This window comes from Monodon monoceros, unplaced genomic scaffold, assembly GCF_005190385.1.
Source record: "Monodon monoceros isolate NGI ecotype Baffin Bay Population unplaced genomic scaffold, NGI_Narwhal_1 Super_Scaffold_2, whole genome shotgun sequence".
NCBI lineage: Eukaryota > Metazoa > Chordata > Mammalia > Artiodactyla > Monodontidae > Monodon > Monodon monoceros.
This window is the reverse complement of record NW_021703776.1, coordinates 81,750,227-81,773,254: the sequence shown is the minus strand read 5'-3', so window position 1 is coordinate 81,773,254 and position 23,028 is coordinate 81,750,227. Positions and strand designations below refer to the sequence as shown.

Below are 23,028 nucleotides of genomic sequence, written 5' to 3'. Positions count from 1 at the left end.
TTGAGAGTACTCTGTTACCAACACAAGGCACATTAAGCCCAGCCAACCACAAAAGACCAGGGAGTACAATCTTATCATGTGCCCAGAAGGTGGGAAGCTGGAAATATTTGTAAACAGCTCTAATGACTACCATAGTGCAATAAATGATGCCCAAACCACTGGTTTCTAGGGTAGTGGCACTTAAGCTTAAGAACACTCAGGAAGTAAAACTGACTTAGCAGAGGACACCATGCACCATTCTTACCCTTTGGCAAAAGTAAATCAAACTCACCGTAAACAAAATGATGTGTACACCAACACGAGTGTGTAAATTACCATAGGCAGAGGAGGGAATGTGCTTCAACATGGGGTGGGGATGGAGGAGGGGTGAATTGAAGGAAAAAAAAAAAGACCTCTATTTTTATGGAAAGGCCAAGTCGCTAGGTCTGGGAGAGCAGAAACAAATCATCTGTGAGGTCCACACATTTTACCAGCTGACCTGGAGAACAATCGGAACTGAGTAGTCAGTCTGGTGGATAAGAACGCAGACAAAAAAGCCATGGCCTGCTGGACTGGTAGTCTTCTTTTCTCCAGAGACTGAAGGTGAGGGGCTGGAAGAAATGATCATTTTTCTTTTTCTTTAGATATGGACAGAGTCAAGAGAGAACTATAATGGCCTTGGCCTAGGCTCAGAAAACTGGTTAATACAGGGCAGACCCAAGCACGCCGGCCTCCAAGTTCAGAGGTTTATTTACCTTGTATTTTTTTTTGTTTGGTTTGGTTTTTTGGGTTTTTTGGCCACACCATGAGGCATGTGGGACCTTAGTTCCCCGACCAGGGATCGAACCCACGATCCCTGCACTGGGAGCACAGAACCTTAACCACTGGACCACCAGGGAAATCCCTACTTTATATTTTAAACAAAGCGTTTTATGTACTTTCCTGCTCCAAAGTTTTAAGATATGAAACCTCAGATCTGAGAATTAAGACCCTTCCCTACCACTAATTTCAAGGGCAGAAGTCAACAAGACACACTGTAGAAATATACATTCAACTTTATTTCATTAGAAAAATTTATTTAAGCCACACGGTGGCCAAAATGCCCACGTCCTGAGCAGGCGCTGTCATCCCACTGCCCTCTTCAGACCAATACACACATACATGCACGCTATGTTGGAGGAATGACTTAAAAATGTAAAACAATGAGAACGGGACATAGAATACTCCACCTTCCCCCTTCCTACAGCCAACCCACACACCTCTTCAACTGTTATCCGCACAGAGAGGAGCTCTCATGGAAGAGAAACTGAACACCAAGTAAACTGACCATAAGACACCCAAGCCCAAAGGAACTCTTGGCAGATGCTTAGAAAGCAGGGTTGAAAATAACACGATCTCCCAACAGCTGAAGTTGCAGCACAAGTCCCCATCGAAGAGAAGACAGAGCCATGCTGCCAAGGACAGCAAAGCATATGGCGGACTGGGGAGAAGAGTGAGATCACTCCATTCCACAGCCACAGGCGACCCACTCATATCTGTGTATTAAATAGGCTTTATCCAGAGCAACGAGTATGCAGGCAGAGAGGCCCTTCAAGGGCCTAGTAAGAGTTAGTTCTCTGATAACACTGATGCTGAGCTTGCCTACCCAGGAACTGGTACAGCTGGACGTATTTAGGCCAGTGTTCCAAGGTTACAGCTGGTGGAGGGAGGTCTTATCACACCCCTCTGGATGGATGGTCTGGAAGGCTGTTGGGGAATCTGTGTTGGCTAGTTGACCTCTGGTGGTCCAGGAGCTCCCAGGAGATGGGCTCTCCAGTAAGACCCCCAGGGACTCCATCAGTCTAACGAAGATGGAGAGCAGGGTCAGCACCACACCTAGGAGATAGAGGTTCAACATATGCTTCATGGCTCAAAGGATCCCACTCCTCTGTAGAGCAGGAGAGCTGCCTTCTGCTTCTGGAAGGCCTCTGGATCCTGAGGAAAGAGAGCGAGGTTAATCTCCAGCCTTTTGGGATATGCGTGCCTCTGACCTTGACCCTGGAGCTAAGCAGGAGGCTCAGCCAGCCAGGGGGACAAGGACCATAGCAGAATCTCCAAGTATATTTACACTGTAAACTCCATGGCTGGGGAACCAGTCTAGCCTCTTGGACTAATTCAAGAGCATTCCTTAAAACTTTTACTTCCCTTAAAGTAAAAAACTTTCACTTCTCCTGTCGGGTACGCACAGTCCCTGTTCCACAGTCCATGGACCAGAAACCTTCCTGAAGTAAGGTTTTGGTGAGGGTGGGCGGAGATGGGAATATAAGAAGACGCCCTTGAGGAAGCAAAAGCAACCTGCCTTGAAGTCTCCCTCACACCTCAGTCAGGTTCGAGTTAACCATAAACTTTTTTTTTTTTTTTTTTGCGGTAGCGGGCCTCTCACTGTTGTGGCCTCTCCCGTTGCGGAACACAGGCTCCGGACGCGCAGGCTCAGCGGCCATGGCTCACGGGCCCAGCCGCTCGGCATTATGTGGGATCCTCCCGGTCCGGGGCACGAACCCGTGTCCCCTGCATCAGCAGGCAGACTCTCAACCACTGCGCCACCAGGGAAGCCCAACCATAAACTTTTTTAAAGACAAAATAATTCTAAGGGAGTCAGATCTATCAAGTTCACCTACTTAACAAGTACACCTTGAATACCCACAACGTGTGAGGCACCTTGGAAGGTACTAAGGCCACCGGAGGAGGCCCTGCAGACACGAACCCGGCCCTCACGCGCCTTACAGTCCAGGGGCGACAGGCAAGAAAACAGGCAGTTACTACAACAACCCGCCAAGGGCTGTGACAGTAAGGAGATGCTAAGGGTGCTCTGGGAGGGCACGGCATGGGGGCCTAACCCAACGCTAGCGAGAAAGCAGGGCTGGGCGGCTGAGTGGGGCCCTGGGTGGCGGCGAAGCGATGGGGGACGCTCCCGGCAGCGTAGTCCCAGGCGGGAATTGCCAGGCGGCGCGCGGCGCAAGCAGCCTAGGGGATGGGGGCGGGCAGCCGGCAAGCCCACAGGGCCGCTCACCTCCAGGAGGAAGGGCCGTGAGTGGCCCGCTCGCTGTAATATCTGGTAGTGCGGAGTCGGAAGGAAAGTCGGCCAACCAGCAGCGCGAGATGACAACCCAAGAGCCTCTCCGAAGACAAACGCTCAGCCCGCAGCAAAGCGCGGAACAGGACGCACACCACGCACTTATAGCCGCGGTGCGGCCCAAAGCCCGCGCACGCGCACTGGAGCACTGACTCACGCAGGACCGCCGCCCCGCCCCTAAGCGAGGGCGGTCTGGGGTCCGGGGCGGTTCTTTGCGCTTGTGGTCTGGGCTGTTTCGAGAAACGCACGTCCTGCGGCTCTGAGTCATTGAGGTGGGCAATGGGACAAGGCGTGTGGGTTAACTTCGACTGCCTTTTCTTGCTGCAGGAAACTTTTGAAGGAATCAGAAAGCTCGTTTTTCCCTCATACCAAGTCGGTGGAAAATACACCTGAGACGCCCCAATCCAAGGGCCCGCATATTGCATGCGATGAAGTCCGGGCGGCGGGGGATGGGTTCTTCACCAGAGATTTCAACAAAGCACAGATTGTCAGAGGGCCTCAGACCCCCACCCTACCCTCTGCTCCCAGTTTTCTCCATTCCAGGGACTGAAAAGCTGACTTTGTTTCATTTCCTAGAGGTACCTGGATTCCAGACGCCACCCCCTCAGACTCCAAGTCCTGAGGTTTAATTTGCCATTGATATCTCTGGAATGGTGAGACCCTTTTACAACATAAATTCCGTTTTCAATGAGTTTGTCACATTAAGAAAATGTGAAATACTCACCTGGCCCTGGTGTCTGCGCTTAATTGCATGTGGCTGAGTGAGTCCCTTTGCACGCAGAGTCTGTTTCCTCGTCTAAAATGTGGCCACTAAGTGAAGTTTGAGGATGCTTTGCGGTTGAACCAAAGAGCTAGGTCACAGTCCAACTTTATGCCCATTTGGGTGCTGGGAAGTCATATCAAGCACCACCCTCCCAGCCCAAGAAATGTCTATGTTCTGTCGTGAGAGCACCCAATGGCGGATCTCGGGAAATAGAGTGCTGGGGACACGCTGGGAGTGGGGAGGCCCCTGGGGAGGAACGTCCACGCGGAAGGCTGTCGGTGGTTTCATTGCCTTCCTCCTGGGGAGGAGGAGGGGAGAGGGCCAAAGCTCGGGGGCTGGTGACTCTAGCAGGTTCACTGAGTTCTAGGACTGTCGGTTCCGCGTGCCTGGACTGGACGAGTGACAATCCAGGACCTCCCTCGTCCCTGCGGGCTCCGCGTGCTCTGCGGAAAAGGGACTAAACGAGTCAGGAAGAGCCAAATCCCAGCTGCGACCTTTAACCTACTTTCCTGGCTCAGTCTGCTGTCAGAGGAGGAGGGGCTGGAAAGGCCGCCAGGAAGGGAGAACGTTGCAGATGGAGACGTGCAGGCAGGCAGGCACTTTGAAATTAACTTTTCTACTCAGCCCAAAGGAATTTTTGGCTCTTCATTGTACTAGAGTTTCGTCTCCTTTTTTCGCTGGACTCAGTGGCTCTCCTCTTGCACTGTTATTTAGGAGAGGCTCCAGCTCTGAAATCACATTACCCGGTGTCCCCACCCTTGCTAGTTAGAGGCCTTGGGCGAAACCTTTAACCTTTAGGTACTTTAGTTTCTTCAGTTGTTATATGGGATAATAACAGTCCTCACCTGGAAATTAAATGAGTTAATCGACATAAAGCACTGAGAATGGTGCCTGGCACATAGAAAACATTGTGTATGTGTTAAAATTATCTGTATCCTCTACTGCAAAACTCCCAGTGAGGGACTTTGCTCACAGTAGACTATGTTCAGTGAGTGAAAACAGGAATTCCACAATAACCCTTTGGGCTCTACTTATTGGGAGCTCTAAAATTTTATTTTCACGTAACTCAAAGGAAGAGATGGGCACCTCTCCAACAATTCCCTCCCCCATATTCACTGCCATGGTCTAAACATCACGCCAGATGGAAACAACCAGAGTTCGGGTGAATATAGCCCAGTGCTTTCCCACCTATCAACTACAAATGCTATTGACCATCATCTCTGGGTAGGTACCTATATCAAGATTCTTGTCCTGTCTCCACCACCTTGGCCAAGTTAATTAATCCCTTTGAGCCTTAGTCTCCTAATCTGTAAAATGGGGGAAATAATATATAAAACAGAGTTGTTGTGAGGATTTGAAATCATGCATGTAAAGTATGTGTCACATAGTAGATGATTAATAAATATTAGCTCTTGCTTTACTAAAAAGTATAAAGGCGGGTTCTTATCCTAAAATACGCTTGTCACCTGGTTGGGTAAACAAGACCTAAGGAAGATAACTAGCAACCCAAGTCATGGTAGGGTAGTGGTTAGAAATTAGTCAGACTTGAGTTTGAATCCTGCTCTGCAATTTGCTAAGTATTGTCCTTGGGCTCTTCTTGCCTCGGTTTCTTCATTTATAAAATGGGAGTAGTAATAGTTCTTACCTACTAAGATTGTTATGAAGATTAGCTTAAATAATGGATGTAAAGTACTTACTGTAGATTAGGGCAAGATAAGTGGTAGTTATTAATCTCATTAGCTTCTAAGGTGGACTGTTATAGATGTACTGCAGTGCTTGGGAGCCCAAAAATGGAGGAAGAGAGAGAACTGGCTGGTTGAGAAAAATGAAGTAAGAACATAGTTAGGGTGGCAATGCTTTGCTTGGGGATCTGGAATTTTACTATTCCTCATGACTGAATGGAACAGTGGAAACAAAACAAGCATTCTCCTAGTAACAGACATGCTAAGCATTTTGCTAAATACAGCACATAAATTATTTCAGTTAATTTTCATAACAACCCTATGAGGTAGGTATTATTACCTCCTTTCTTTATGTGTTAACCATGCTTTTTCCACCAAAAGAAAAAGAGACTTCCCTCTAGCTAGTCTTTTATTCATCCTTCATATCTCAATTCAAACATGTTTCCTCTGGGAACACTTTGCTGACCCTCAGACCCTTGCTACAGGCTCAAGTAGCATGATATACATTTCACTCACTGTTTGTTACCTTACTCTTAGTTGTGTTAATGTCTGCTACCCTTCAAGAACCTGAGTCACTGCAAGGAGTATCTGGTCTGATTTTGTTTTCATTCCGTCCTAGCACCTAGCACCATGTTGGAGACTTTCGATAAATATTTGTTGATAAAAGGAATAAATGAACAAATGATTATCTTGCCCAGCATCTTCAGGGAGTCCCCACTGTTCAACCAAAGAAGGGTGGATAGAGCTCCAAGGCAAACCCGCTTCAGGGTCTACCAAGGAAAGCTCCATGTGAGGTGTATCCTTATCCTCAAGCCCCTCAAAAGAAGTGATTCAGTAGTTGGCTAACACAGGAGTACATACTAAGAATACATTAGCTTCAGAAATTTGATCTTACGATCCTGGGTCCATTTAAAGAACACGTGCCCACATTGCTGATGAGCATAAATTGGTACACTCTCTATGGAAATCAGTTTGGCAATACCTATAAAAATAAAAGAACGCACATGCCCTTTAATCTAGAATTCCACTTCTAGGAATGATCATCACAGGCAACTCCTGCACGTGAAGAATAGAATAGGAGGCAGCCATTGCAGAACTTTCTGTAAGAACAAAAGATTGGGGGAAAAAAAATAGAACAGCGAGCTTATCAGTAGGGGACTGGTTAAGTCTATGACCAGTAGCAGAATTGCATATTCATACAATGGGTTACCATGAAGCCAGCAAAAAAGAATAAGTAGGTTTGCACATATGAAAATGATTTCCACAAAATTAAATGGATAAAGCGAGTGTATATGCTACAGTTTGTGTTAAAACAAACTCACAAGGTAGGACGTACAAAATGAGATACCACCTCCTACCCACTAGGATGGCAGAAAATAAAATTACAAGTGTTGATGAGGATGTGGAGAAAATGGGACGCTTATACATTGCTCTTGGGAATGTAAAATGGTGCAGCTGCTGCTGAAAACAATTTGACAGATCCTCAAAAAGTTAAACATAGAGTTACCGTATGAGCCATCAATTCCACTGCTAAGTATATACCCAAGAGAATTGAAGACATGGGTTTACACAAAAACCTGTACGCAAGTGTTCATAGCAGCATTATTCATAATAGTTAAAAAATGGAAGCAACCCAAATGTATATCAACTGATGAACGGGTAAATAAAATGTGGTACAATGGAATATTATTTAGCCATAAAAATGAAGTATTAATACATGCTACAATATGGAGGAACCTTGAAAATGTTATGCTACGTGAAGAAGTCAGACACAAAAGGACACGTATTGCATGATTCCATATACAGGAAATGTCCAGAATAGGCAAATCCATAGAAACAGAAAGTAGGTTAGTGGTTGCCAGGGACTGGAGGGAGAGGGGAATGGGGAGTGACAGCTTTTTGGGGATGATGAAAATGTTTTAAAATTAGACAATGGCGATGGTTGCACAACTCTGTAAACCACTGAATTGCACACTTTAAAATGGTCAATTTTGGCATGTGAATTATATCTGAATAATAGGTGTTATTCTTTAAAAAGAAGGACAAATTAAAGACATCTTCACAGACTCAGATACAGAGAACAAACTAGTGGTTACCAGTGGTGGGGGTGTGTGTGCAGTATAGGGGTGGGGGAGTGGGAGGTACAAACTGTGGGGTGTAAGACAGGCTCGAGGACGTATTGTACAATACGGGGAATATAGTCAATATTTTGCAATAACTGTAAATGGAAAGTACCTTTTTTTTTAGCTTTTTATTTTATATTGGAGTATAGCCTATTAACAATGTTGTGATAGTTTCAGGTGCACAGCAAAGGGACTCAGCCATACATATGCATGTATCTATTCTCAGAAAGTAACTTTTAAATTGTATAAAATTATTTAAAAAGGTATCTTCAGGGCTTCCCTGGTGGTGCAGTGGTTGAGAGTCCGCCTGTCGATGCAGGGGACACGGGTTCGTGCCCCGGTCCGGGAAGATCCCACATGCCGCGGAGCGGCTGGGCCTGTGAGCCATGGCCGCTGAGCCTGCGTGTCCGGAGCCTGTGCTCCGCAAGGGGAGAGGCCACAACAGTGAGAGGCCCGCATACCCAAAAAAAAAAAAAAAAAAAAAAAAGATATCTTCAGATGACAAACAAAAACAGAATTAACCATTATAGAGCCTTTAAATTTATTTATTTATTTTGGGCACGCCACACACCTTGTGAGATCTTAGTTCGCGCCTTCACAGGGAAACGCAGAGTCCTAACCACTGGACCACCAGGGAATTCGCTATAGACCCTTATTAGGGAAACTTTTGAAGCATGTATCTAAGAAGAAAACTGAACATTAGAAGGAAATAGATGCAAGAAAATGTGAGTAGTCATTTAGAAAACATATGAATAAATCTAAACAAATAATGACTATTTAAAACCATTTTTTTTTTTTTTTTTTTTGCGGTACGTGGGCCTCTCACTGTTGTGGCCTCTCCCGCTGCGGAGCACACGCTCCGGACGCACAGGCTCAGCGGCCATGGCTCACGGGCCTAGACGCTCCGCGGCTTGTGGGATCCTCCTGGACCGGGGCACGAACCCGCATCCCCTGCATCGGCAGGTGGACTCTCAACCACTGTGCCACCAGGGAAGCCCCCTAAAACCATTTTTAATGATAATGATTACTTTGGCAAAATAAAACCAGCAAGATGAACTAACAAAAAAAAAATGGTAAAGGTTTAAGATAGAACTGGTGGGGCTTCCCTGGTGGCGCAGTGGTTGCGAGTCCGCCTGCCGATGCAGGGGACACGGGTTCGTGCCTCGGTCCGGGAGGATCCCACATGCCGCGGAGAGGCTGGGCCCGTGAGCCATGGCTGCTGAGTCTGCGCATCCGGAGCCTGTGCTCCGCAACGGGAGAGGCCACAGCAGTGAGAGGCCCGCGTACCGCAAAAAAATAAATAAATAAAAGTTTAAAAAAAAGATAGAACTGGTGAGCAGAGAAAGTTGAGCATGTCTTCTATAAGAGAAAGGTAGATACAGATTAATTTTAGACCTTTGAAGTCTGTATTAAAATGTTAAGCGTGGCTTTTCTTCAACCTTCCCTTCCTGAACAATTCAGTCTTCAAGCCATTGGGTAGAATAGAGCAGGTGTCTTGCAGTAAAGAGAAGGACCATGGCCCAGGGTGGAAAGTCTGTCTTATTTTCTGCTGTATACTCAGTGTCTAAAACATCATTTGATGTATACCTGTTGAATGCATGGACTCTCTCCCTCCCTTCTGGACCCCGTCAAATGTCATTTCTCAGAGAGGGCTTCCTAATCACCCTACACAAAACAACACCCCTCACCCTCTCCATCTCCCTGACTCTGCTTCATTTATTCTTCATAGTACTCAACACCACCAAACCTATTTTATATTTCCTAGTTAATTGTCTATCTTCCCTCACTAGAAGGTAGCTCCTTGAGGACAAGGACTTGGACTATTTTGTCAGTTAATATATACCTAAACCCAGAGCAGTGTCTGGCATATAGTAGGTGTTCAATAAATATTGAATGAATGAATGAATAATAATTTTTGTATATCAGATATTTGACATTTAAAAAAAAGAACAGCTGCTCAATGATTGGTTCTATTTATTTGTATTTATTGTGCAACAACATTTTAACAATGGTCATTTCTGGGTGATATGGTTATGGGCTTCTTATTTCTTTTTTTCCTCAAATTTTCTCCCATATGCAACTGTTATTTACACCATTAGAAGAAAAATTTTAACTTACTAACATTTTGTAAATTAATTGCTTATGCAGCATTGTGACAATGACACATACGCAATGAGGGGAAAACAGCCGAGTGAGTTCGGATGGGGAAATCAGGGCAAGAGCCCCGGGAGCTGTGGGAAGTGGGAGGACTTGGGAGGGCTATGGCAGTGCAGAGCACCAGAGCAGGGTGCCCATGGAGGGGAGAGCCAGCCCTAAAGCATGGGCAGAGGGCACCCGAGGCAAACAGTGGCTTCTTCACCCCTATCTAGGCCAGGGATCTCAATTCGGAGTCAGCTTCTGGCACTAACTACCTACTGACCTGGGGCAAGTCACTTCACCAGGCCTCAGTTTCCTCTTTTGTGAAATGCAGGACTAAGGGAAATGAGCTATCTCTACGTCTTTCTGCCTCACAGGTTTGTGGTTCTAGAACCTGCACTCAGAGGCTGCAGCCTGGATAGTGTGTGTGTATGTGTGTGTGTTAGAGAGAGAGAGAGAGAGAGAGAGAGAGAGAGAGAGTCCTGAAGGCACAATAGACCTCTGTCCCCAATCTCCATTTGGGAAATGCTGGATGAACCATTCACAGTAGGAAAAATTGTATTTAAAACTACAGGACTTCCCTGGTGGCGCAGCAGTTAAGAATCCACCTGTCAATGCAGGGGATGCGAGTTCAAGCCCTGGTCTGGGAAGATCCCACATGCCACGGAGCAACTAAGCCCAAGTGCACAACTACTGAGCCTGCACTCTGGAGCCCATGAGCCGCAACTACTGAGCCCGTGAGCCACAACTACTGAAGCCCGCATGCCTAGAGCCCATGCTCCGCTACAAGGGAAGCCACCACAGTGAGAAGCCCGCGCACTACAACGAAGAGTAGCCCCCACTTGCCACAGCTAGAGAAAGCCCGCGCACAGCAATGAAGACCCAATGCAGCCAAAAATAAATAAATAAATAATAAATAGAATTTATTAAATAAATAAATGAATAAAACTATAGGACTTCCCTGGTGGTGCAGTGGTTAAGAATCCGCCTGGCAACGCAGGGATGCTGGTTCAATCCCTGGTGTGGCAAGATCCCACATACCGCGGAGCAGCTAAGCCTGTGCGCCACAACTACTGAGCCCACGTGCCACAACTACTTAAGCCTGCGCACCTAGAGCCCATGCTTCGCAACAAGAGAAGCCACTGCAGTGAGAAGCCTGCACACTGCAAGGTAGAGTAGCCCCTGCTTGCCCCAACTAGAGAAAGCCTGCACAGAACAATGAAGACCCAATGCTGCCCAAAAAATAAATAACAAACAAACAAATAAGTAAAACTTTATGGGCCATATAAGTTAACAGTGAAAAATTTATATATATTGAGAGACTGATAGGATATACTCTTAAATATTAACACTAACAGTATTTTTCACTAAGCAGGGCCTTGTATCCATTAGTCACAACAGGCACAGCGCCTGCGGCCTATAGACTTTACAACAACTCTCAAAAATATTTCAAATGTGAAAATTGGTTCAAGATGGTGGAGTAGAAGGACATGCTCTCACTCCCTCTTGTGAGAGCACCAGAATCACAACTAACTGCTGAACAATCATTGACAGGAAGACACTGGAACTCACCAAAAAAGATACCCCACATCCAAAGACAAAGGAGAAGCCACGATGAGACAGTAGGAGGGGTGCAATCACAATAAAATCAAATGCCATAACCACTGGATGGGTGACTCACAAACTGGAGAACAATTATACCACAGAAGTCCACACACTGGAGTGAAGGTTCTGAGCCCCACATCAGGCTTCCCAACCTGGGGGTCCGGCAACGGGAGGAGGAATTCCCAGAGAATCAGACTTTGAAGGCTAGTGGGATTTGATTGCAAGACTTTGACAGGGCTGGGGGAAACAGAGACTCCATTCTTGGAGGGCACACACAAAGTAGTGTGCATCAGGACCCAGGGGGAAGGAGCAGTGACCCCATTGGAGACTGAACCAGACCTGCCAGCTAGTGTTGGAGGGCCTCCTGCAGAGGCTGGGGGGTGGCTGTGGCTCACTGTGGGGCAAGGACACTGGCAGCAGAACCTCACAGAAGTACTCCTTGGCGTGAGCCCTCCTGGAGTCTGCCATTAGTCCCACCAAAGAGTCTGTAGCCTCCAGTGTCAGATCGCCTCAAGCCAAACAACCAACAGGGAGGGAACTCAGCCCCACCCATCAGCAGACAAGCAGATTAAAGTTTTACTGAACTCTGCCCACCAGAGCAACACCCAGCTCTACCCACCACCAGTCCCTCCCTTCCTTGTGCAAGGAAGCTTGCAGAAGCTCTTAGATAGCCTCATCTACCAGATAGCAGACAGCAGAAGCAAGAAGAACTACAGTCCTGCAGCCTGTGGAACGAAAACCACATTCACAGAAAGATAGACAAAATGAAAAGGCAGAGAACTATTTACCAGATGAAGGAACATGATAAAACCCCAGAAAAACAACTAAATGAAGTGGAGATAGGCAACCTTCCAGAAAAAGAATTCAGAATAATGATAGTGAAGATGATCCAGGACCTCAGAAAAAGAATGGAGGCAAAGATCAAGAAGATGCAAGAAATGTTTAAAAAAGAACTAGAAGAATTAAAGAACAAACAAACAGAGATGAGCAATACAATAACTGAAATGAAAAATACACTAGAAAGAATCAACAGCAGAATAACTGAGGCAGAAGAATGGATAAGTGACCTGGAAGACAGAATGGTGGAATTCACTGCTGCGGAACAGAATAAAGAAAAAAGAATGAAAAGAAATGAAGACAGCCTAAGAGACCTCTAGGACAACACTAAACACAAAATCATTCACATTATAGGGGTCCCAGAAGCAGAAGAGAGGGAAAGGACCTGAGAAAATATTTGAAGAGATTATAGTCGAAAACTTCCCTAACATGGGAAAGGAAATAGCCACTCAAGTCCAGGAAGCACCGAGAGTCCCAGGCAGGATAAAACCGAGGAGAAATATGCCGAGATACATAGTAATCAAGTTGACAAAAATTAAAGACAAAGAAAAATTATTAAAAGCAACAAGGGATAAACGACAAATAACATACAAGGGAACTCCCATAAGCTTAACAGCTGATTTCTCAGCAGAAACTCTTCAAGCCAGAAGGGAGTGGCACGATATATTTAAGGTGATGAAAGGGAAGAACCTACAACCAAGATTACTCTACCTGGCAAGGATCTCATTCAGATTTTTGTGGTTTTTTTTTTTGTTTTTTTTTTGCGGTATGCGGGCCTCTCACTGTTGTGGCCTCTCCCGTTGCAGAGCACAGGCTCCAGACGCGCAGGCCCAGCGGCCATGGCTTACAGGCCCAGCTGCTCTGCGGCATGTGGGATCTTCCCAGACTGGGGCACGAACCCGTGTCCCCTGCATCGGCAGGCAGACTCTCAACCACTGCGCCACCAGGGAAGCCCCTCATTCAGATTTGATGGAGAAATCAAAAGCTTTACAGATAAGTGAAAGCTAAGAGAATTCAGCACCACCAAACCAGCTCTACAACAAATGCTAAAGGAACTTCTCTAAGTGGGAAACACAAGAGAAGAAAAGGACCTAAAAATACAAACCCAAAACAATTAAGAAAATGGTAATAGGAACATACATATCAATAATTACCTTAAATGTGAATGGATTAAATGCTCCAACCAAAAGACACAGGCTTGCTGAATGATTACAAAAACAAGACCAATATATATGCTGTCTACAAGAGACCCACTTCATACCTAGGGACACATACAGACTGAAAGTGAGGGGATGGAAAAAGATATTCCATGCAAATGAAAATCAAATGAAAGCTGGAGTAGCAATATTCATATCAGATAAAATAGACTTTAGGGACTTCCCTGGTGGCGCAGTGGTTAAGAATCCGCCTGCCGATGAAGGGGACATGGGTTCAACCCCTGGTCCAGGAAGATCCTACATGCCACAGGGCAACTAAGCCTGTGCACCACAACTACTGAGCCTGTGCTCTAGAGCCCGCGAGCCACAACTACTGCAGCCTGTGTGCCTAGAGCCTGTGCTCCACAGCAAAGAGAAGCCACCATAATGAGAAGCCTGCACACCGCAACAAGGAGTAGCCCACGCTCGCCACAACTAGAGAAAGCCCGCACACAGCAACGAAGATCCAATGCAGCCAATAAATAAATAAATAACTGAAAAGAGGGAGAGGACTCAAATCAACAAAATCAGAAATGAAAACGGAGAAGGTACAATGGACACTGCAGAAATACAAAGCATCATAAGAGACTACTACAAGCAACTCTATGCCAATAAAATGGACAACTTGGAAGAAATGGACAAATTCTTAGAAAGGTATAACCTTCCAAGACTGAACCAGGAAGAAATAGAAAATATGAACAGACCAATCACAAGTAATGAAATTGAAACTGTGATTAAAAATCTTCCAACAAACAAAAGTGCAGGACCAGATGGCTTCACAGGTGAATTCTATCAAACATTTAGAGAAGAGCTGACACCCATCCTTCTTAAACGCTTCCAAAAAATTGCAGAGGAGAGAACACTCCCAAACTCATTCTACGAGGCCACCATCACCCTGATACCAAAACCAGACAAAGATACTACAAAAAAAGAAAATTACAGACCAATATCACTGATGAACATAGATGCAAAAATCCTCAACAAAATACTAGCAAACAGAATCCAACAGCACGTTAAAAGGGTCATACACCATGATCAAGTGGGATTTATCCCAGGGATGCAAGGATTCTTCAATATACGCAAGTCAATCAATGTGATACACCATATTAACAAAATGAAGAATAAAAACCATATGATCATCTCAATAGATGCAGAAAAAGCCTTTGACAAAATTCAACACCCATTTATGATAAAAACTCTCCAGAGGGGTTTCCCTGGTGGTGCAGTGGTTGGGAGTCTACCTGCCGATGCAGGGGACGTGGGTTCATGCCCCAGTCTGGGAAGATCCCACGTGCCGTGGAGCAGCTGGGCCCGTGAGCCATGGCCGCTGGGCCTGCGCGTCTGGAGCCTGTGCTCCACAATGGGAGAGGCCACAGCGGTGAGAGGCCCGCGTACTGCAAAAAAAAAAAAAAAAAAAAAAAAATTAAAAAAGGGCAAAATTAAAATGAAAAAACATTTAATCAAAAGTCTCCAAAATATGACATTATCTCAACTAGACAATTTCAGTTCATCTTGATAACCATCAATGTGGGATGTGGGTGTATTTTAACGTGATGGGGACATCATATGATAGGCATGTTGAGGGCCTGTGGAAGTTCTTAAAGTGGGTGGATGGTAGATTATGGATTCATTTCATGGTTTCCTATAGTTTCCAATTTTCTACTATAAGCATACATTGTATAATAATAAGAAAAAAATCAATGAATGTTTTGAAAAAATGTTAATGAAAAAGCTTAGGAAGGATTTGGGGTGAAGAAACCCTGTTTCCTCATCTCAGTAAAAGCTTGTGGACGGTCTAGTCTTCTCTTCTGTAGGTAATAAGCATCAAAGGGGAAACTCACTCAAAACATGTATTTAAAAGTGTTTTCTCTTTCTGTGCTATCTACCAAATTACGTCCATCCAAGAGTTTGGGATAAATCTGTGTTGACGCTCTGCTCTCTCCTTCCTTCATGGAATCATAAAATTATTAAGCGTTAAGACGAAGTCTTTCCCCCTCCTGTCGTCTTGTCTTGCGATCAAGGTGGGCTCTCTGAGAGCAGGGGAGCCCAGGCCAGCTGTGACCAAGCCAGGCATGGAGTGAGCTTCATGCCACCTGGCAAGTGGCAGCGGGAGCCACAGGGGGTGGCAGGTGTCCTGCCATCTTATCAGGGAGCTGGCCGTTGGGATAGAGAACTTGGGAGGCAATGGGGTTCTCCTGATTTCTGTGCTGTTTTCATTCATAGTTACAATAACACTTCCCCCTCTTCTGGGTGTGGCTACGCACACATGCCCTGTATTGACATATATGTGCACACATGGGCGCATTCTTCCTCTTCCTGGCTGGCTGGCACCTTTCCCCCAGACACAGATGCCCAGCCATTTCTGCTGCCAGCTGACTAACTCCTTGGCTCTGTTTCAAGTCGGCTAGTGAAGATGCAGGCTGCCCTGCCGCCTCTTATCCCAGCCAAGAAGGGCAGAAGCTGCCGTGGGGAAACACTGTCCAGCCAGAATCTGCCCCTCCATTCCCCTCAACCAGGATGGCCCGGACCCTCCTGAGCCTGCCCCCACCAACCCACTGGCCTGACGGATCCTGAAAGGCAACTAAAACTACTCAGTATCTTAGGCTCCCAGCTCTCTTCTTTGGCCCTGGAAACCTCCCCAGACCACCACCAGTGGTTCTTTTGCATATTCAAGTATTGCTTCCTGATGTCATAGCATTCACTGTTTATGTCTCTCAATTGATAAGCATGTTCTGTCTAGAGAACCTCTTGTACTGTTCCTAAAAATTATCACAAACATTTTGCTTATTCACTTCTCTCCACTGTTAGATTGTAATCACTTTGAGAGGAAGAGTTATTTTAAGACTTAAAGATGTATTATCTCCTTAGTCTATGCCTTGTGCAAACCAGATGCTCAGTGGTTATCTGTTGATCAATCTCCTATCACGTGCAAGCACTGAAGATCAGTAAGCCCCCTGAGCTCACCAAACCCTTTAGCTAGACTGAACCTGTACTCTCTCTGCCCATCCCACGCACGCACGTCACCAAACTCAGGCTCAGCCCTTCCCAGCCCAGAGCAATGGGCCAGTCTCTTTCTCCTTTCAGCCTCAGGGTCCTCACCAGTAACACAAATGGACCGAGCTCTGTAATGTTCCTTCCAGCTGATTAGATTCTATAACTCAGTGCTTTTATGAGGTCCTGGCAGCCTCCCATTCTCAGCCTTCTGGAATGAATTCATAGCTGTCCCCTGCCTCTTCTCTCTCTGCTAAACAGGGAGAAGCCAAGAAGAAAGGAGAGTAGAGGGTTGTGGAGAATCTCCTTTCACAGCAAAAGAACCAAGCAGCTTTGGGACTTCCTCAAAATGGGGGCTACCCAAAAGAATGAGCTTGGTGTGTAGCGGGATGTAGAGCTCAGGGGGCTCTGAGTGTGCACACCAAGATGGGTGTGTGTGCTTCAGGGCAAGCATGTACACACTAGGAACCTTTGCACTGTCAGTGGCTCCAAGCCTGTGGATGTTCTCATTGTCAGTGTGACTCCTGATGCCCGGAGTGCCTGGGCATGTAGCTTTCACAGCCTCCTTGTGCAGGTCACTCAGTCAAGGGACATGTGACTATTGGTGATATGTGTACCTGAAACTATGTGCTGGGCTCATCACTGCAGGAAGTTGAGGTTCTTTAGTTGGATTAGTGAATCACCTGATAAATAGTGGACATGGGCTGCCTGAAGCTCCCTTACTTCTTCCAAGCCAGGAAAGGAGGGAAGTCCCCCAAGCTCCAGAGGCCAGCACACCTGAACAGCCCCTTTCCCACAAAGGGTGTGCACTGTGAAAGTCACCCTTATCTCCTGGGGATGAGTTCTCAGTTATGAGACCGCTAATGGGAAGGGCATGAAGTCAAAGTCATTCCAGGATCTGGGGACAAGACTAGGGCCTGGAAGCAAGCCCAGTAACCAGTCCTGCACTTGCTAAGCCCCTGAGTCACATCGCTTCACCTGGTTTCTCACAAGGAAAAGACATTTTCACATGCCAGACATGTTGCTACTATCATCAGAGCCCAGGTTCCGACTCACCCCGCTCCCAAGGCTGGGCTCCTGTGACCTGTCAGGGCAGGACAGAGCTGGCCCCGCCCCTCCCCAAGCACTCTCCCAAAGACTGCTGTCCACCTGCTAGAGTTGAATTTCGTCCCCAGAGGGTGAGCTCACCCTCCAACCCCTTCCCAGTAAAGCCACATTCCTGCTTCCAAATATCTCTGATTTTTCTGGCTGCTTTCTCCAACTTGGGACATCTGATCACCCAGTCAGTCCCCAGAGCAGCCCCTCTCCTGCTCTCTCTGGCTTGTCTGAAAGAGGTCTAACCCAGCTCCCCTGCTAAACTCCATGCATTTTCTGATTACTTCCCTCTTCTCAAATTCCTGAAGTCCGCTTGTCGTCACATGGTCCCCAATGCTCTCTTGCAAAATTAAGGTGCTGACTTCCAGGAGAGGCATCTCTCCGGTAGCTCCAAGCCAACCATTCGTTCATTCTTCATTTATTTGGTGTTTTCATTTTTCTATTAAAGATTTCATATTTTTGTATCAGTTTTCCAAGTTCTTGATATATTTGAGCCCTTCTTCATATATTGAGCCCTTTCTTATTGTATTTATGAAAATATTTCCCCATCTATTTGCTTTTAATTTTGTTTATGATTATTTCCTCCTTTTTACACACATTTATTCAACAACTATTTATTAAATGTCACTACGAATAAGCATTGGACGAAGCATTTTGGAGACTAAGCTACTTGCCTTTAGGACTCTACCTCCCTCCTACCCCAGTTATTCAACGTATAGATCTAGAAGTTTAATAGTATAGGCATACTTAGTTGATAAGGCTCTGATTTTCTTTAAGGTTTATCACTTAAATTTATATATAGCCCACTTATATCATTAATAAAATTTTGGAACATTAACTTAAAATATAAAGTTAGTTATTATAACTCAATATTAGTAAAACTCACGTGAAATTGACATAAAAATACTTATTGATTGATTTCCATTTATTAAATCACAGTGAGGAGTGCTTTCTTTCCTCTGTACAGAAGTCCATTTGGGGATCCAAAACATGACAGATGGTAGCTCGGGGCAGTAGAATCAGAGCTGGGGTAGCTGGTGGGGCATCTCGGAGGTGAGTACCGCCAAGCTCCACCAGCCTGCTGCCCTCACTGTGCCTCCACGAAGAGATACAACAGGACTGGATTTCTCATGTAGGTGTTTCAGGGTTAAGAGCAGTGGCCTCCAGGAAAACTGGACCTGAGTTGAAACTCAGCTCCACTACTCAGTGACTAGGTGACGTTGGACAAGCTCCTTAATCTTTCTGAGGCTCAGTTTTCTCTCAGTGGGATTAATGCTGCCTACTCCAATAAGACTGTTTTTTTTTTCCTTTTTTTTTAGGCTGCACCATGTGGCACGTGGGAACTTAATTCCCCAACCAGGGATTGAACCTGTGCCCCCTGTGTTGGGAGCACGGAGTCTTAAGCACTGGACCACCAGGGAAGTCCCACGTTTTGAAGAATAAATGAAATTTATGCAGACAAAGCATTTGGTACAGTGTTCGGCACTGATGTGCTCAACTGATGTTAGTTATATTTTGTTATTATTATCCTTAGGTTATGTGCCTGAGAGACTGTACTGGGTGCTGGGGATGCAGCAATGAACAAGACAGGGTGCCTGCCCCCTTCTACCCCCAGGGATCTAATACCCTGATTCAACTCCCACTGCCACACTTGATCAAATGAGATTTGAGTTTTCCACACCAAACTCAGATAGCCTCAATTATACACGTGGCCTCGTATCCCTTCCTGCACTGCCTTGTTGAGAAAAGTAACTTTAAGTCAAGTAAAATCTTGAATTATAAGTTCTTTGAGGGCAGAAATTTAAATTACTTGTTCCACTGAAGAGCACAACAATACATGTTTGGAAAATTAATGAATTGTAATCATCCCTTACATATGCAGAGGACTGTTAGTTGTCAAAGCACTTTCTTTTCTCTTTTTTTTAAATTAAAAAAATTTATTTATTTTATTTATTTATTTTTGGCTGCTTTGGGTCTTTGTTGCTGCACACGGGCTTTCTCTAGTTGCGGCCAGCGGGGGCTACTCTTCGTTGCGGTGTGTGGGCTTCTCATTGTGGTGGCTTCTCTTGTTGCAGAGCACGGGCTCTAGGCGTGTGGGCTTCAGTAGTTGTGGCACACAGGCTCAGTAGTTGTGGCACGCAGGCTCAGTAGTTTTGGCTCGCAGGCTCAGTAGTTGTGGCACATAGGCTTAGTTGCTCCATGGCATGTGGGATCTTCCCGGACCAGGGATCAAACACGTGTCACCTGCATTGGCAGGCAGATTCTTAACCACTGTGCCACCAGGGAAGTCCTATATCAGGGTTTTTGAAATATTAAAAATAGCCCTGGGGAAATTTTTAGTGTGGATAAGGCTGATTTCCTAATTCTAAAGGGTGAACAGAGAGCAAATTTTTTTCTAACCTTGTGACCGCTACACAAAGATCACAGACCCTATAATACAAATAAAATAAAAGCAAGATTTATGCCACTTCTCCTAGACCTTCAGACCCAGAGGCAATAACAAAACAAAACAAAACAAAACAAAACAAAACAAAACAAAAAAGAGGATAGCAAGTGTTGACAAGGATTTGGAGAAATAGGAACCTTCATAAACTGCTGGTGGGAATGTAAGTGATGTTGCTTCTTTGGAAAAAAGTTTCCTAGTTCCTCAAGAAATTAAACACAGTTGCTGTACATCTGAAACTAAGACAACATTTTTAACTATACTCCAATACAAAATAAAAATTTAAAAAAAACAGTTACTATATGACCCAGCAAATGTATACTTTAAAAGGGTGAATTTAATTGTATGTTGTTGTACCTCAATAATAAAAACAAGGTTTCCAACCCATCTCTATGCTCTATCCATGAATCTCCCATCTCCAAAGGCAACCACTTTCAACAGTCTCTTGTGCAACCTTCCCCAAAAACCTAGATATCTATGGATATATAGATATCTATAGATATAGATGTATAGGTACATAGATTTGCAAAGGTGTAATTTAAAAATTCTATTCAAAGGAATATTATTCTGGATATTTCATATGAATGAATCCTGCAGTTGGTGATCTTTTGTGTCTGGCTTCTTTTATTTAGCATAATGTCTTCAAGGTTCATCCATGCTATAGCATGTATCAGAATTTCATATCTTTTTGTAACTGCAGTATAGTTGATGTACAATATTATATAAGTTACAGGTGTACAATATAGTGATTCACAATTTTTAAAAATTAGAATTTCATTTCTTTTAATGTCCAAATAATATTCCATTTTATGGATATACAACATTTTGCTCATTCATTCATCAGTTGATAGACATTTGGATTATTTCCACTCTTTGGCTGTTATGAATGATGCTGATATGAATATTTGTGTACAGGTTTTTATATGGACATATGTTTTCAATTCTCTTGAGTGTATAACTAAGAGTGGTAACTCTATATTTACTATTTCCTGGAACTGCCAAACTGTTTTCCAAAGTGGCTGCATCATTTTACAACCCCACTAGCAATGTATAAGGGTTTCTCCATATTCTTGTCAACACTTTTTTTTTTTTTTTTTTGCGGTACGCGGGCCTCTCACTGTTGTGGCCTCTTCCGTTGCAGAGCACAGGCTCCGGACGCGCAGGCTCAGCGGCCATGGCTCACGGGCCCAGCCGCTCCGCAGCATGTGGGATCTTCCCGGACCAGGGCACGAACCCGTGTCCCCTGCATCGGCAGGGGGCCTCTCAACCACTGCGCCACCAGGGAAGCCCTCAACACTTTTTATTGTCTTCCTTTTTTATTTCCATTGCCCTACTGGTTGTGAAGTGGTATCTCATCATGATTTTGAGTTCCCTAAATGACTAACGATGTTGAGCATCTTTTCATATGTATATTGTTTATTTGTATATCTTCTTTGGAGAAATGTCCATTCAACTCCTTTACCCACTTTTAAATTGGGTTATTTGTCTTTTTATTGTTGAGTTGTAAGAGTTCTTTATATATTGTTTATACAAGTCCCTTATCAGATACATGGTTTGCAAATATTTTCTTCCATTCTATGTATGTTCTTACTTTTAAATGCTAATTTGGCTAAGTATAAATTCTACTTTGCTAGATATTTACTCTCAGACATTTAAAAATATTATTCCTTGGGCTTCCCTGGTGGCGCAGTGGTTGAGAGTCCGCCTGCCGATGCAGGGGACACGGGTTTGTGCCCCGGTCCGGGAAAATCCCACATGCCGCGGAGCGGCTGGGCCCGTGAGCCATGGCCGCTGAGCCTGCGTGTCCGGAGCCTGTGCTCCGCAACGGGACAGGCCACAACAGTGAGAAGCCCGCGTACCGCAAAAAAAACACAACACACACACAAATATATATTATTCCTTGATACAGAGAAGATTAGCATGACCCCTGTGCAAGGATGACACGCAAATTCGTGAAGCGTTCCATATTTTTATGACCCTAGAAGGCAGAAGCGCCAAAGTCAGCTCGGGGTCTTGGGAGCTGTAGTCAGCTGGGTCAGAAGGGACCCCGGGGGTCTGTGCTGCAGCTGTCTGTGGGGAAGGGACGTCATTAATTCAGATGTAAAAGTTCTACAACTCTGGGCTGGCCAAGTTACCCTCATTCTATCTAGGAAAAAAATTTGCTAAAGCAAATTAATGCTATGAACAAAAATTACAGGGAACCAGCTTAACCAATTTAAGAGAACAAACTTTCCAAGTACTTTAAATAGGCACCAGTTGTTTCCAAACAATGTGCTAATATGCCAGTGACTTGTTCATTAAAAGAGGCCCATAGGGCCTGTTTCTGGCGATCCTTTGCTTTGAATTACAGTATATATGTGAATGGTAGAAAGTGGCATCTTTCTAGGGTTATTCTATTAGGTGTTAGGGGGTCTTGTAGTTCCCATGCTAGTTCTCCTGCACACCTACTGTCTCTCTCAACCCATTCTCCCTTCTGTCCCCCACTCCCTTGACGGAGCGAGATAGATGGATCCTGGAATGGGATTTCCCAAAGCTTCTGCCCAGGCAGTCTGAAAACCTTCCCCAGCCAGCCTGGTCCAGGCAGGGACTCCTTGGGTCCTGGCTGTGCAGGTGCCAGGAGGGTGGGATGAGGTGTGCACACCTGCGCACAGGTAAGTGGGCGTCCTTTCCTGTCCTCGTGGGGACCCGGGGCTCTTGGGGTTCAACACTGCTCAGCAGTGGAGGAGGTTTCTCAACTGCTTGTCCCAGATACGCCTTTAGTGTCATATAAGAAGTTTTCAAGTTATATTTATTTTGTCGGGTTTTTTAATTGCACAAGACACAGTCTGAGAGGCTGCATTCTGTTTCTCCTTTAAAGCTTTGCCTTCTTTCTGAACTTCCTTTTCCACCCAATGGAAAGAGCCCAGATGCAGCCCTGGCCACTGCCACTGCCCCCCCCCACCCCCGCCCTTCCTCCCCACCCTGCGCCAGGGACCCTTTCCATGGTTAGCTGTATTTAGCTTTGAGTTTCTCTGCGTCTGGTCAAGCCCCGTGTGTATATAACCCAGGCCATTGCTTGGGAAGAAG

General features: G+C 45.3%; 1 protein-coding gene and 1 pseudogene across 1 annotated transcript; one reads left to right on the top strand and one right to left on the bottom strand.

Moving 5' to 3' along the window:
* Nucleotides 1–484: 484 nt before the first annotated feature.
* Nucleotides 485–3,206, bottom strand: HILPDA (hypoxia inducible lipid droplet associated). Its single transcript, XM_029232977.1, is given in 3 exon segments — nucleotides 485–1,726; nucleotides 1,729–1,953; nucleotides 3,029–3,206. Coding segments are annotated over 2 exon segments (189 nt in total). The 5' UTR covers nucleotides 1,886–1,953; nucleotides 3,029–3,206; the 3' UTR covers nucleotides 485–1,694.
* Nucleotides 3,207–21,847: 18,641 nt separating this feature from the next.
* On the top strand, nucleotides 21,848–21,934 carry LOC114902198 (annotated as a pseudogene).
* The last annotated feature ends 1,094 nt before the right edge of the window (nucleotides 21,935–23,028 follow it).